Source organism: Pleurodeles waltl, chromosome 7 (genome assembly GCF_031143425.1).
Source record: "Pleurodeles waltl isolate 20211129_DDA chromosome 7, aPleWal1.hap1.20221129, whole genome shotgun sequence".
NCBI classification, from domain to species: domain Eukaryota; kingdom Metazoa; phylum Chordata; class Amphibia; order Caudata; family Salamandridae; genus Pleurodeles; species Pleurodeles waltl.
In genome coordinates, this window is record NC_090446.1 from 126,359,682 (window position 1) to 126,376,121 (window position 16,440).

The 16,440-nt window shown below is 42.6% G+C and overlaps 1 protein-coding gene across 2 annotated transcripts in view; it reads left to right on the plus strand.

Annotated features, from left to right (window-relative positions):
• Positions 1–16,440, plus strand: part of STMN3 (stathmin 3) — a 75,689-nt gene that overhangs the window by 35,556 nt on the left and 23,693 nt on the right. For both annotated transcript variants that reach the window (XM_069243281.1, XM_069243279.1), the window contains exon 2: positions 8,337–8,432. In XM_069243281.1, coding sequence (XP_069099382.1) covers positions 8,337–8,432 — 96 coding nt within the window. The remainder of the gene's footprint in view (positions 1–8,336; positions 8,433–16,440) is intronic.

Genomic DNA, 16,440 nt, shown 5'->3' on the forward strand with positions numbered 1-16,440 from the left:
CACTTGAGACACAAAATTAGTGGCCTTGCAAAGAAGTTAGAAAAGCGACATGCACCAGATGAACAATTTGCATCACCAGAAAATTGATATGGCATCTTTTCTCCTGGGTGTTTCTGAGATCTCTGGCAAACATTTCTGACAGATAGCCACCTCAGTAAATCACAGGAATATCTGTCACTACTAGTTTTCCCCTCCAGCAAAATGTTGATGCTGGATGTCTACTACAGAAAGTCTATGCTTGGGAGACTGAGAGAATGTTTGATATTTTAGTCACACTCGCTGCCTGGCACGTGGCATCCTGAATATGTATGATGCCGTAGGCCCAGCAGGCAATTAAAAATGCTTGACAGAATGTTTCAAGAAAACCAAACGCACCTTTGTTAAAATGCCTGTTTCTCTCTTTCTGGTGTGCTTTTCTAGGCTAGACGAACTGTTGCCGCTGCTGTGGTTCTGAAGGTATTCTCTATTTAGGAAACGAGGGACCACCGTAGCTCCAAAGTCTGCAATACTGGTGGTGGACAACGTGAATAGCAGAGCCCACCCCTGAAGCTCTTGAGGTTGCCCAGTTCTCCTATAGCCTTTCAAGTAACTTGTTAGTCTTGCGTCCTAAAATGTGTTTGCTGTCAAAGGGCAAATCCATTAAACTAACTTGTCCATCACCCCAGAAGCTCATCACCATGTGGTAGCAAGGGTTGATCCCGGGTAACCGCAGAACATGGAAGTTTGACCATGAGATCATGACTGGTTCTCAACTAGTGCTTTTATATCTTCAAGCCATTGTTTAACGTTTGTTGAAAGGGCTTGACGTTCTACGCCTGTTGTTTGGAAATAGTTAGTTTGGCCAGATCCCATGAGGCATTGTAGTATCTGACTAGGAAAAGATGAAATGTTGAGTCCCTGCTCAGGTGAGTTAGGGGAAGAAGTATTTGCGTTCAGGTGAGTCTGCCAAAGAAACAACTAAGCTCTAAGGAGTTTAGGAGTCCTCAGAAAAGCGTGGTTATTTAACGCCAGGAGTTGCCTCCTAGCCATCTTTTTAATTACGCTCTAACAGAAGATGTTTTCCCCAAATAGCCATGTTGGCTTCAGAAGTAAGTCATGAATGGGAACAGGTTTCTGCATGTTTGCTTGTCCAAGGATCTACATCAAACATTTAGTTTGTTTCCCACTCTATAGGAAAGTGCATTATCTGTAGACTCAGCTGCTCTTACAATCACAGCTGTAAACGAGAAACAGTGGGAGGAAGGAGCCCCGCGGGAGGAGGTTAGACTGCTGGTGTTTTTTTAAGGTCATCTAGCAATCTGATATTAGAATCAATAAAAGATTATCGACCTCAAAGTGAGAATCCGCATACTCTAAATTATAAATATCCTCATCGAAGTTAGTATTTGTGATTTTGTGGGGTAGGGTTTGTAAGAAGGGAACTACAAAAGGACCCAGAGTAGTGTTTCTTTGCGAGCTACTTTTATTTCTATTAGAACATCAAAAGTTCTTCTGTTTTGGCCTTCCTGGAAACAGCGATCCCGCAGGAGAATGTGAATTCCTAATGTCAAAGGTTGGGCCATTCTTTCAGGTGGTGCAGTTGCCGCTGGTGAGTGGCTCACAACTTCCACTGGAAAGGGGGGGCGGGTGTAATTCCCCAGTGGGTAAAAAATCACATAAATGGGCACGACTAGCATCATGGAATGTAGAATTGCCACATTCAGCACTCATTTCTGCTTCCTCCCTCCTTCTTGGGACAAAGATGGAGACTCATTGACACATCTTGCTTTTGCAACAACTATTAGGGTACACCAGTAGACTTGCTCTTTATGCCTCCAGACTCAGTTCAGTACTGAGTTTTTCTCTATTACACGTTTTTTCTTCTACAGCCTGAGAGCTGCACTCTTCCTCCTACTTCTCTCAGGCTGGGGCAGATGCCAAGTAAACAACAAAACCACACACCATCAGCTGCTGTGAAGGGAGTAAAAGGGACTACAGTAGGGGATGGATACCAGTGAACATAGCTGATCATTGTTACAGTCCCTTCAATTTACCCCCAACCACTGAACTGTCAATATTTCCATTCCCTTTTCCTGAGATGGTATGTGTGAACCGCAAGGTCACGTGATTTTGATGCCACTCTGCGATCACACTGTTGTTGGAGGGCGTCATGCCTTGAACTGGCTCCTGCGTCTGTCACCTCGCAATGCATGATATTTTGGAATGCCTCAGAGTGATTTCGCGTAAATAAAATCACAAAATGCGCGATCCTGATAGTTCTGTCTTCCAATAGAGAAGATTTACGAGGTGGTTGAGTATGAAGCTCCTAGGACCAAGATATCTGAGGTGCCTTGGTCTCTCAAAAGTGTGAGTTCCTGTGCCTGCTAAGGTACTTGGGATGATACATGTTGGAATGTGCATATGCCACAGTGTTGAGTCTGTCAGGTCATCAGATGAGAAGATTGCCACTGCTCATAGCAGTGCTTACCTGTCCTAGTCCTGATGTACAACTCTGCTTGTAAATGTACCCCAATGAAGATATAGCCATTGTTGCACTTGGAGACTTCAGTTTGGTTCTTCTAAGAAGGCTGTACTTCCGTTATTTATATTGTCTTGAGGAAGTATACAATGTCTATTGGAGGGGGAGATGCAATGCTTCACCTAAACGTCTGTGCACAGGTGGACTCCCTAGTAGCCTAAGCCTTCTGGGTGTCGGTGGCTGTTTGTAGAAGGTTACCCTGATGAATTAAGAGAACAGGTCTGTAGAAGAAGAGGCAAAATGTAATTGCAGAGGATTTGTGTAAAGGAAGCAGGCAAGTGTGCATCGCCATGTGGCGGTAACAAAAAGAAGCTGAGTGGGAGACCAGGAACATGGCTTGTGCTGGAAGAGAGCAGAAATCCGAAGATGGCTTGTGCACGCACAGTGTGATTTGCACAGCAGTAATTGCCTCCTGCAAGTCAAAGCTGTTTCAGTGAGAAGCTCTCATTAGGTGTCTTAAGTACTGTCTAGGGGTCTATGTGGGAAGCTGTTTTCTCATGTAGTCAGGGTCAGACTAGACCAGAACATAGGCCCAGGCACCAAAATAAAAGTGCCACCAATAGTAAATAAGGTAACTAAATATGTGTTTGCACTTTGGAGCAGTTTTGGACTTGTGAAAATAAGCTGTAAACGTATTTTGCAAGTTATGGAAGGCTGCGTGCGTTTGTGCTTACTGCATCAATGTATATTTAAATATCAGGGAAATCAGCAATAAAACCGGCCCAGAACCCCATAAAACAGGGCCACACCATGACCATGACCTGTCTATCGGCCAGTTCCACCTTGCATGGTAAACATGTGAGATGGCCTCCTGTGAGTTATAGGATGTTTTAATCTGGGCTTGTTTGACTTTAGCACCCGGTACCTTCTGTATGCTTGAACCTGGACCTCACGTCTGGCAATAAAAGGGCTGCAGATTCATGGCAGGCTGCATCCTATCAGTGTTTCGGTTACCTGGTAGCAAAAGAGTAGGACACACATGAGACTGCTGTGTTGCACTCTGCCTGAGCCCAGGATACTCAATATGACATTTTAGGAGCAGGTTGAGAGTGCAGGTGCCTATACGCATGCCTAGCATCATGTACATATTTGATTGACTGGCTCTAAAGGCAGGTGCTATCAAATTGTTAGTGTGCACACAACAATGATTCACTATGGTATAAGAACAGAGAATTATATTTGTATGTTTAGCTTGTTTAATTTATATTATGTCTTAATTGTAACTGCACAAGTAATGATACAACTTTTCAAAATGAAATATACGCCATGCAGAATGTTATTTGAACAAAAATATCGTGCTCAGATCCCAATTTTGGCAAAAAATACACAACAGAATTGTAAGTGAGTGCTTAGTGCTGTAGTGCTCGCAAGATGAAACAATACAAAAAAATAAGTGTGTATATACAAAAAGAGTAGGAAACAAAGAGCAGAGAGAAAGGGATGAGGCCAAATGTATTTTGTCTACGCAACAAGTCAAATCTAGACAAAAAATTCAATCCTAATTCTTTATAGCATCTTTACACATTAGCAATTTATGGGCCATCAACAGGTGATTTTGGAGCGTATGCAAATTGAATTTATAGCCTGTACAGTTTCACACAGGCTCAGTGACCAGAGCAATCAATTCCAGGATCGCTTGCTTAGTTTTAAAAGGTAAGTCAACTGTTTCCCAAGATCAGATTGGATGTGCAATTCACCCCTCTTGAGTGTAAATTTGCACATAAAAGGTAAACTTATATGTGTCCATCCCCTCGGTTCAGTGGAAACTGAATTTGCGCGTGCAAAGTTACTACCTGTGACTTTTAACACAATCACCTCTGTGGTGGAGATCCCGCTAAGGGAAAGTTTAGGAAAAATATAAAAGGTGATTCATAAAGAATATTATACATCTTTTAATAGTAAAATATAATTGCAAAACCATTTCGCAAAAATATTTTTAACTTGAACTCATAAAATGTTGCAGTACATTAACTCTTCTAAATAAATATTTAAACCATTTAAATAATTTAAATAAATATGTATAATGTAAATCGATTCTATTCTCCTCTGCAATCATTTTCTGTCATGCCCTCTACGATACCTGTTAATACGGTCAATTCCGTAGTATAGTCAATTCCGTAGTAATATAGTACATATTGGTTACTCACATGATGTTCAGGAAAATGATGAGCTAGTTTTTATCTACATTTTTTCATCACTTTTCAGTAGCAGGACTAAGGAAATGTATCGCGAGAAAGGTTCCATGTTGGAATAGAAACACATCAATGTGAATCATTCTGAAACCAAGCAAAAATAAAAGAGAAGCACTTTTAGCTCTTATGTGCAAATTGGAGAAATTCTTCTTTCGGATTACATATAGATAGAGAGATAGATAGATAGATAGATAGATAGATAGATAGATAGATAGATAGATAGATAGATAGATAAAGTCCAAATAACTTAATGAGTTACAACATCAATATTTGTTAGAGGATTTTATTTTAAGTCCCTGTTTCCATTATTTTCTATGGGGGTGGGTTTCAGTAGCTGTGAGTGGCCATGGGTGGCGAAAGACTTACTTCAAGGTTGGGCTGGAGTATATTTACACTTGTTGTTTGACCTTTGCACCTTTAGTAAATTTTAAAGTGAAGAAATGGTCTTACTCTTTTTGTGGGTGGGTGTTTGTATTACCATATCCATCCCAAAACCCTTTCTTGCTTTTCCTTAAACTGCACCCTTTCTGTGTAATTATTACTTAATTCCTGCCACATACCCTGGTCCATCCCACATTAACACCTAGTAGGTGTACTGATGTGCGCAGAGATCTACACCACTTTGGCAGAGACCTGCACATAGGAAAGATAGGAGAGGCAGAGGAAGCTCGACAATTGGGTTTGTGAATAGCGTGTTGTAGTACACAAGTAGTCGTACTGTACCGCCACTTCACATAGTACTAAATGAAGTATGTGAGTAGGCCCCAAAGTGTTTAGTTTTCCTGTATATTGTTACTGTGACTCTCTCAGGGGCAAATAACAGTCAATCTGCTGGTAGTTCCAGCATTAGGTTTTACAGTGACTCACAAGCAAAATATTTGATTTGACTAATCCAGATACACAAGGATAACAGTTCTTTTTACCTCGTCCTGCATCAGTGACAATTACCAGCTATAAGCATTCTAGAACGTTCTTTGTGTGATGATGTCTGCTTGAGTTTTGATTCATATTGTAACATTATTGACCGGATGCCCCGTTTAAAATTACAATGTGGTGATCTTTTCATTGTCTATCCTCAGGCAAGTTGATAGCACAATGACGGCAGCTCCGCTGGAGAGATAAGATTAGAGCCAGTATCATCTTGAATGATTCAAAAGGGAAATGCTGTTTTAATCATTCAAGATTCATGATAAAACTGGATCTCAAATTAAATCCATATCTTTGGATCTAAAGGCGGGACGTTAGCTCCAGTTCTAAGAGGTTTGCGGTGTGCACCAGACGATCCTAAATGAATGCATGTGAGAAGGAGCTCAGACTGAAACTTAAGCGTGAAGACATTTGAAACTCTAACTGCCCCAAAATAGATGCAAGGATCTAGAGTAATCGTTTACCAATATTTCAGAAAATTACAAACTTTTGACCCTACTTGGGTGAAGTGCTACATGCTGGCTAGCAGGGTAACACTTGCCTGGCATGGACATAAACTCACAACAGCTTTCTGGGAGGTTGTACAATGAAGAATCAGAAGCTCATATAGTTGTGATCCTTCAACCATGAGCAAAAAGAAGGTTTTCATTAAAAGTCATTGAGCCAGTGATGGCACAGTTTGTGAGGGTACTGTGGCCCATATTTGCAAAACGGTGTTTTAGCAAATGTGCAGAAAATCTGAAGTGTGACCACAGTTTTTATGATGTAGGATTTCTGGTAAGCTTTTGGCACTACATGTTACGAGATACCCATACATCTTTAGGTGCACAAAAAATGAGACCACCTTAAATTAACATTGATAACCTGGATGGCCTACCTGGCTACAGACAACATGAAGAAGATATTATGTAATCTAGTTAACTAGTGAACACAATGCTTTTCCAACTGTGGACCTTTTTATGAGAGCCCTGTTAGAATTAAAATACCCCCAGGTTCTCCCCAGGCCCTCCGTTTTGCACTAGGATGCAACATAATTTAATCAACTGTAACTGAATCCCCTGAATTATTGATCCTAGTAGGGTTGGTAGTTAATGTGGTGGAAAGGGAATAAGGAGGCCACCACTACCTAACTTCTAAAGGGTTCGTGCATTATGTGGTCCTTATAACTGCCTGGATTATTTAATTTACAAGAACCATTGCGATAGATGAACTGATATGAATTATATGTGGCTTTGAAAAGTTTTTATATATTGTTTTGCTGTAATCAGAATTGAGACACTTTATCTATTTATTTTATTGTGTCTTATTTGTAAATAACATGGCGATGTCTTTTGTGGCAAAAAACATTAAACATTCTCCTGAAAGAATCTATTTCAGGTGAGAACTGACAATTTCCCTTCATGCCGAAGAGCTGTTATCCTAGTACTTCCCTACAACAAAGAAATGACAAGCTCTAATAATGAAATGAAACCCCACCAAGTACCAATAAATTATTGAATGGAGTTAGCCTTTGTTTGGGTGCCCTGCACCTCCTTCCCTACTTCCAGTGCATCAGATGGCGTGTAAGGACAAGTAGATAAGATGCATGGGTATGTGTATATATATATATATTTATATATATATATATATATGTATCATCTTTTTGACAACATTAGAAGACATCAGCCCATAAGGGTAGCCCAGAAAGCTCTTTTCATACATACCTCATACCCTGTTTCATTAGAGATCTTCGTTGAAGGGGTTGGGGCACTATTTTATTTCAATTTTTAACCTAAGGTTTTCAGTTTTAAAGGCAGCTTAGAAATCCCTGAAATACTTCATACCTCAGCCTTGATTGAAAACATCAGTCTTATTCCTTAGAGGTGTTTAGAATGAAGCACTTCTCTGCTTTGTCGTGTGTGGACTGGAGGCACGCCTCCTGTTTGAGAGCATGTGCAATATCTTGAACTGTGAATCCCTGTATCCGCACTGTTATATTTTATAGCACCGTGATACAATTACTTAATTACACAACTGTATTGAAAATAACTCTTTGTGAATACAGCTCTTTTTTTACTATCTGTTTCCCTCAAGCCCATCATCAATATTCAGCCCTACTGTACTTTTATAGGGACCACCCAGTAAACGATGCCACAATACACCTCAAACCCAAGTAGACATCATCGAACAAACCAACTTTGTAGAATACCTATTGCTGTTCATTGTTAGAAATGTAGAACTGGGGGGAACGAACCGTTTTTCTATTCACACTGGATGCCCCTTCAAGACACCCCTTTTTACCCAACCGGAACATTGAAACTGAAATATATATGTAATGAGTATCTCCAGGGAAGTGTCCGCATATAGCTTCCCATCAAAGCTGGATGATTATCTATAAGTCCCACTGCCGGGTACAATTTAAGAGCAACATTCTCAATCTTGGTGCCCATCCTTTCTTGAATTCAGAGCAGGCTGTCTCTCTTCTACTAAAAGAGTGAGCAAACGAGGACAGACTCTGACCTTTGAGATTGGCTCAAGTATGCTTCTAGCCTGGGTGATGTAGATGCAGTTAGTCTGTCCCTTCCCTTCACCCTGGTGAGGTACTTGTTCATCTCTTGCTTGGGCGTTTGATGCAGTCTGCCACAGTCTGTACTCTACTTTTTTAGTTTACAAATATTTAAATCTGTCTTCTGTCTGAACTATCAATATTTCCTTTACAGCCTACAAGGAGAAAATGAAGGAACTCTCAATGCTGTCATTGATCTGCTCCTGTTTCTACTCCCAGCCGCACCCCAACACCGTCTATGAGTATGAAGGTGAGTGCCAAAGGAAAATAGGCATGTTGGGGGTTTAAATAATCCTTCAGGAGTGTTGATCTACACTTAGCATGCCATATGTCAGATCTCCTGCTACAGCAGGGTAAAGTAATCTTTTACAAACTCTAAACAATGGGTCCAGTATATACCATTGCTTTCCGCTGGGTAGTAGATCAATGGCAAAGCATCACTCTTGCAGGCACACCAGTGGAACGTTTAAGCCAGCAGCACATATCAGCATGAAAACAATTGATGAGGTGCACAGAGAATGATTTAAATAGAAATGTAAAGTTTAATATGATCTAAGTCCTCATTTTGAATAAAAACATATTACTCAGATACTGTCTAGTTGTGTGCTGGCTTTGATTCCAAAATGCATCAAGGGCAATACTGTCTGGAAATTTAGACTGATGGCTCTATGGTGACTTAGGGGGTTATTACAACTTTGGAGGAGGTGTTAAACTGTCCCAAAAGTGACGGTAAAGTGACGGATATGCCACCAGCCGTATTACGAGTCCATTATATCCTATGGAACTCGTAATACAGCTGGTGGTATATCCGTCACATTTGGGACAGATTAACACCTCCTCCAAAGTTGTAATAACCCCCTATATGTCAAAATGAGGATCAGATCCAGTCTGCAGGTCATTTGAGTTCTGAACTCTGACCAGACTAAAAGGACACTTTAAGCACGCAATATTTGTACCATGAATTACTTTCTCTTATAATCAATGACTGCTAGACAGACGGGTGTTACAATAATCTCTTCTAATTGAGTAGTGCGGTTCTGTCATGTTTTTGTTGTGTGGTTTATAAGCCAATACAGCATATTAAAACTTAATAGAAAATCAACTGCGATAATGTGTACCAGAGGTAAATTATTAAAATTAACCTAAGCAGGACACTTGGAAGTCAGATCTAGTCCTAAAAACAAACCTGTGAAGCAGGGTGTTTGTAAAGTAAAAGAAAAGTTTGAAGACGTTACTCTGAATATACCAAAGAGGCCATGACTTACAGCGATGGTCAAGCCACCCAGGGAGGCAATCTTGTTGTTTCTAGTGAAAATACATGTGTTCTAACTTCTCTGAAATACCCAGGCAGATGGAGGAGAGGCATGGCTGGGTCCTCGCTGCAGTGCTTTCATGCACCAAGGTTGGCTGAGTCTGAAGATTCCTCAAGTGAAGTCAAAATGCACAGGCACTAAGGGCCTGATTTACAGTTTGGTGGAGGGTTACTCAGTCATAAATATGGCAGATATCCAGTCTGTCTAATTACAGGAGCATTATATTCTATGGCACCTTTAATAAGGCGCCCTGGATATCCGCCATGTTTGTGATGGAACAAGCCATTCGCCAAACTCTAGATCAGGCCTTTAACCTCTGGACAAGAAATTGTTTGGTCTTTGTAATTACACGTGCTTAACTGTGTGGACTTTTATCCTTAGGACATGGTTTTCACCAAAACGTTCATGTTTGCCAAGAGAGACATTTCTCACCCTGACTTTTAGTTCTGAGGTCAAAGTTCTACACGTAAAACCACAGGTTAGCAATGAAGGTCAATACTAAGATCACCCTCTGTACCAAGGTCTGCGAGTCTCCCTGGTGAATATCAACTCTGAGGTAAGCCAGAGTCCTGCACTTGCACTTTTCCAAGAGGAACAATATCAACTGGTCTGACTGAAAGCTTAGTCACATGGAATATGGGCAAGTGGGTATGGCAGAGAGACGATGTGCGCACATTAGGTAAGACACCTAGGTACATCTACACCCACTGAACCTGACCCATCTGTCTGATCAGGGACACCATCTCAATTAGAGTCAAAGCATTACATAAGAATGGTGGAAGGAGACCTAGAAAACAAAACTAATTAGTGATTTTCCACTCCTAATGCCCTCGCCTTACCTAAGGTAGACCAGCTGCATTAATTAAATAAAGTTAGCCTAGTGAAAAGTACAAGCATATTTGCTGCTTCATCCTCTGTTTAATAAGGAATAGCTTGGAGAAGAAGTTTTCCTCTCCTGCAAAAGCTCATCTTACCTTCTCCTCCACATCAAATGTCCTACAGGCCAAGGACAAAACAGATTCCATTTCCAAGGGGCCTCAATGGCTTTTCATATTATGTGGTGCAAGGGGAATTACGAGCCACACTTAACCATAAAAGGGACTGGTCACATTGGAATGTAAATTGTATTTAGCCAGGACCTTTACAACCATGCAGTCTTTTAGGATAATATTGAGGTATGTTCAAACTGGACAGCCATTAGAAAACTATTACCCCACAGGAAAGCATACCATACTGCATGATAGCCACCTTGGTAGCTGCAGGTTGTGGGGACCTACACTATACGTAAATTTGTGTTTATTTTATCTGAACGTCTGTGTCATTTCCCTCCTTCTGAACCTATTTCTGCTATGAGTTTCAGTGCTCTCTGGACCTTTTATATTCTGTGAAGAGACTATGTTTGCCATGGGTTTCCAGAATACTTGCTAGCTGCTAGTTCCATTGCAACAACAGTGTACCCTTCACATGGCCCTCACTCTGGCAGAAGCAACCAGGTGTCAGCATGAGTCATTGCACAAATCTCGGTCTTACACTGGGCCAAAAGGACACAAGATAGAGTAAATTATATTTAAAAAAAACTTTAAATTACCAGTTAAATTGTACCTACCTTTCAATAAAAGTAGAGCTTCTTCAGTGCCTTGCGAGCTCCACCTAGAGAATCTGTCTAGTGTGTGTTGACCTTGAGGTGTTTCCAGGCTAGCATGGAGTGAGGACTCCCCTTTGCTCGGCTCCTGCCATGGCTTACATTTACAAGCTACAGCTTGTGTCTGGGGAGCATCAACAGCTAGAATTGAAGGACAGATAGCGAGGAAGACAAGGGCTAAGGGCCTGATACAGAGTTTTGAGGTCGAGTTACTCCATTATGGGTAGCCTGCCTGCCTTACTACAAATGCTTAGTGAGGCGGTCAGGATCTCTGTTAAACTCTAAATCAGGTACTAAATCAACAGAGCAGTATATAAACAATGAGAACCAATTGCAAGTGGGACGAGAGGCGAAGCTGAAAGCAGCCCCGCAGAGTGAGACTGCGATGACTGTATTGAAAGAGGGCAGCGCCATGACTTCTTCGCCACCTTGCAGCAAAGAGGCCTAGATTTGCTTAAGATCGAGCTGGCGGCTGAAGGCCAGGAGCGAGTGCAGGAGTAGAGTGCTGAGCAACCACACTCTTTTACAGGCGAGGAGCGGAGGCTGAGGACTGTAAGAAGGCAGTCCAGGAGAGTGCGAAGCAGAGGGGCGGCCTGGGCAACAAAATATAATTGAGCTCAGGGACTAAGGCTTAGGGCGGTGCAGGGAGCATGGTGGGTTCGCCAGGAGCATCGGAATGCTCACCTCCATAAACAAAACAGATAAGGAAAGCCTAGCTCTCTGCTGCCTAGCCTTTGACATAAAAGCTCATTACAAGGGGTTTGCCCAAGTCTACTGGCTACATGATAATTAGAATCTAGGACACGAAGAAGAAACAACAAAAGAGAGACTACAAAAAAGATCACTAAGGGGTGAGTTTTGACAAGGGGAAGACTCTATAGGGCAGGTGATAATAATCAAATCAACTAGACCCCAATAACTGGAATACTCCTACACAAGGTTGAAGTAAGAATGATAAAAACGAGCAGAAGCCAACTAAGTGAATAGTAATTAGTGGGGGAAATATTACCCCAGTCTTTTCTTTCCTTTCCTTTCCTTTCGAGGCATATTGACGTCTAGCAAAAAGCAGATTGTTCTGCGTGCCATATCAAAGAAGAAGAGGCAATTGAGAACACTTGTGTCCCCAAACTTACTGAGTGCTGCTCGGGAGAAGTAACACCCCTAAATAAAGTGAGACATTCAAAAGCAAAATCACACATCATCATGGGGAAACCCAAGTCCACTAACAGACACTGGAAGGTGCCAACAAGACCACAATAAGGCATGATCAGAAATACTGACCACATCTGATTGGCCCACACAACTGAGAGCAAATGTAACCATATTCTTCAGGCCATGCAGGAGGCAAGAGCTGTAATAGAGCATAAAGTAGATGCAGTAGCAATCGAGGTCAGCCTACTGCGAACAGACCAACACAAACTGGCAGAGAGAGGCATGGAAACAGAAACTAAACTATCCGAAATGACTATGAATGAGGATTAATTGAGTCAACGATTATAAGACCTACAGGAAAGAGCAAGCTTTTTTTAATGCAGAACAAAAGATGCAGAAGAAAGCTGAAGGTGAAATAATATTCTGATAATTGGATTATCAGAAATAAATGGCACATCAATGGAGCTTTACTTGGAAGATTGGCTATGAAAAGTACTCTACTTCTACATATTTTGCAACAGAAAGGGCACATAGGGGGTCATTCTGACCCTGGCGGCCGGTGACCGCCAGGGTCACCGACCACGGGAGCACCGCCAACAGGTTGGCGGTGCTCCCGAGGGCATTCTGACCGCGGCGGTTCAGCCGCGGCCAGAAAGGGTAAACCGGCGGTCTCCCGCCGGTTTACCACTGCCCTTGTGAATCCTCCATGGCTGCGGAGCGCGCTCCGCAGCCATGGGGATTCTGACACCCCCTACCGCCATCCTGTTCCTGGCGGGTCTCCCGCCAGGAACAGGATGGCCGTAGGGGGTGCCGCGGGGCCCCTGGGGGCCCCTGCAGTGCCCATACCCATGGCATGGGCACTGCAGGGGCCCCCGTAAGAGGGCCCCGCAAAGTATTTCAGTGTCTGCTAAGCAGACACTGAAATACGCGACGGGTGCAACTGCACCCGTCGCACCCCTGCAACTGCGCCGGCTCAATTCTGAGCCGGCGTCCTCGTTGCAGGGGCATTTCCTCTGGGCCGGCGGGCGCTCTTTTGGAGAGCGCCCGCCGGCCCAGAGGAAATGTCTGAATGGCCGCCGCGGTCTTTTGACCGTGGTGCAGTCATTCAGCGGCGGTACCTTGGCGGACGGCCTCCGCCGTCCGCCAAGGTCAAAATGACCCCCATAGTGTCCTAGTTCCCCACCTCACCACTGTGGGATCTGCTAGACCCCATTAGAGGAAGAATACTGAAAAACAGAGACATGAATGTTTTAAGAGTGAGCCAAAAAAATGCCTCTAATATATGAACATGCTACAATGCTGGACTACATCCTTGCAGTACAAATGCCTGGAACAACATTCTTGATGTATTGAGAGACTGCAAGGCCAGGGATCAAATACATGCTGCTATTTCCAGCAAAGCTGAAAGTAATAACAGACAGAAAAGCCCAATTGTTCATGGATGCAATAGCGGCAAATGAATGGATAGACACTTCTGCCAGCAGGGAAGAGAGAAAAGCCCAGAGAGAGAGACTGACAGACAAAAGCCAAGTGAATAAAACTGTGACAGGAAACCAAAGAAAACTACTGCTCAACAGATGGCTCCTGGCAAGGCAGAAGCACTGAAAGGTGACCAAGGGAATGGTTGGATGCTGAGGGACATTCTAAGTGTTGCCAAAACACCTTCACAGAAAGCGCACTAAAGAACAGAGTTGTCAGATTACAGGACTCAAAAGGCCCTGCGGAGACACCCAGAGTGGCAGACAAACTGAAAAATGAGGCAGGTGAGGTACTTCACCAGTATTTGTGCCTGATAAATCACCTACAATAAACAAATTATTGACATGTTAGAACTATAAGCAAAACCAGGACTGATCATGCACACAATGCTAAAAATACTGAGCCGAACTCGGACTGTCGGCCTAAGAGCATTCGCCCCTTGTGTTCCTTAACTTCCACTCCATTACAGAGTACAACAAATTCAAAGGTTATGGAATTCTACAGAGTTGAGGTACGGAAATCAATTGTTGGGGATAAAAATGGGGAGGGAATTGTTGAGTTCCTTTGTGTTTGTTTCCTGGTCTGAGGGTGGAGGCTTGATGGTAACTCTACAGGTATTTATATTTTTTGTCATGATACATACATGGTAATACCCTGCATTGCAGAGAGTACAATCTAATTCCTCTCCCCCACAGTAGATGTTTGCAAGCAATGGACACTAACTCAACCTAATTAATACAAGAGTATCTAAATATAGTATCATAACTGGAACATGAAAGGAATAACCACTCCAGCCCTAAAGTTCATATGTACCTGATATGCAAAGGTGTTTACGTGCCCATCTTTTAGCATACCCATTTTACAGGTCGAAAAAGGGACAACAATCCAACCTGATGGAGGTGGTAGGTATATAACACAAGGCACCCAGCTTATGCTAGGGAAGTATTGATATGGATCAAATTGGGGTGCCGTTCTTATACACAAGTCATGAAACAGACGCAGAAGGTAAATATGTATGGATCGAAGGTAAGCTAGGTGGGGAGCCCTTACTATTGACCATCCTATACCCTCTGAAAGTGTGTCCCACACAATATCTGCACAAACTTTGGCAAGTTGTCCCAATAGAAATCCAGGCCCTGGTAAAGTGCGGAGTGAACTTCAGTTGCAAGTTGGATGTGGCTTAAGACAGATCATCCTTCTAAACTGGAGCCAGAGCAGCAGGTGACATCATGATGTGGATGATGAACCAGAACTTAAGAGAAACGTGGAGAGATACCCACCCTTACGCTGGGGAATAATCATATGTCTTACCCCTATATAATCTTCACATTAACCTGGAGATGTTCATCACATCCATATGAGTGCTATGGTGACAATAAAACAGTAGTACTATGAGATAACTCTCCACCATTATACACTGTGGCCTGGGGAAAAATCCAAACTCCTATATCAACATGGGGGCTGCAGCCCGAGCACTCTTAGACGCCCCTCAGGTCCATGACCCGGGAGGCCATAACAAGTTACTTTACCAAAAACAAAGCTTTAAAATACATTAGAACAACATAGGAGGCCATTTAAAGTAGTAAAGAAGATACATAAGAAAACAGTATACATGGTTAAGCCCAGTGCTTAATTTGTAAATAAAAACGTGCCAGCACCTAAAGCCCTCCTCGTAAACACACGGCTGCTGCAATTAAACGTGGGAACACAGAATACTGAGGTGGCGTAATCCTGAAGCCATCTGGGGCCTCTTCAATCCATTTAAAGCCACTCCCTGCCCGTTCAGCTCACTCTAGCAGCTTTTTCGTTTTCCCCTTCCTCCGTCTTTCTCATATGTGCATGTTGCTCGCAGCAAATGCTTGAGGCAGAAGAATAAGCCCCGGTCCTCAAAAATAAGTGCCGGTGCTCAGCACCGGAAACAACAAGCACAAATTAAGCACTGGCTAAGCCTGTATTACAGAAGATTCTGAAGTCTGTAGAAGACACAGGGAGATCACAGGATAATCAGTTAGGTCAGCTACACAACTCCTACAGTGGAATTGTTAAATACAAGGAAACTATACGCTGAAACTATGGAAAGATTGAGGTGCCTAAACATTGGAAAATACCCAAATAATCATACACATGCAGAAGGGACAAAGCAGGTGAACTAATTACACCAACTGTATGAAGCATCACAAATAGGAAGTGTTTTTTCAAACTCACTAGAGCTGCTCTGATAGTGGTCCTCCTCAAACCACATTAGAGATACCTTATACTGACCACTCTCCATGCCTAATACCATCTATGAAACTTTGAGCAAGATCCTGGCTATCCAGTATTCAGTACCCGGGTACTCAGAGTGTTACCCAAGTTGGTTTTGTCTTAATTGGTCTAAATTTATAACACAACAAACCATTCCACAATCTTAGGCCACTATTTAAATAACATGCATATGCGGCTCTCACAACCTACATAGATATGGCGAAAGCTTTAGACACTGTCAGCTGGGACTTCATCCTTGCTACTCTATCTCGAATAGGTTTTGGGACACAGTATATAAATGGCTTCATCCCTATACAGAGCAGCAACAGAAGGGAGTCTGTATGGGCATGACTACGACATATTTGTGTAAAATGGGAAGGGGCACAGGGCAGGGATGCCCAATATTCCCATTTCATCTTTGCACTTGT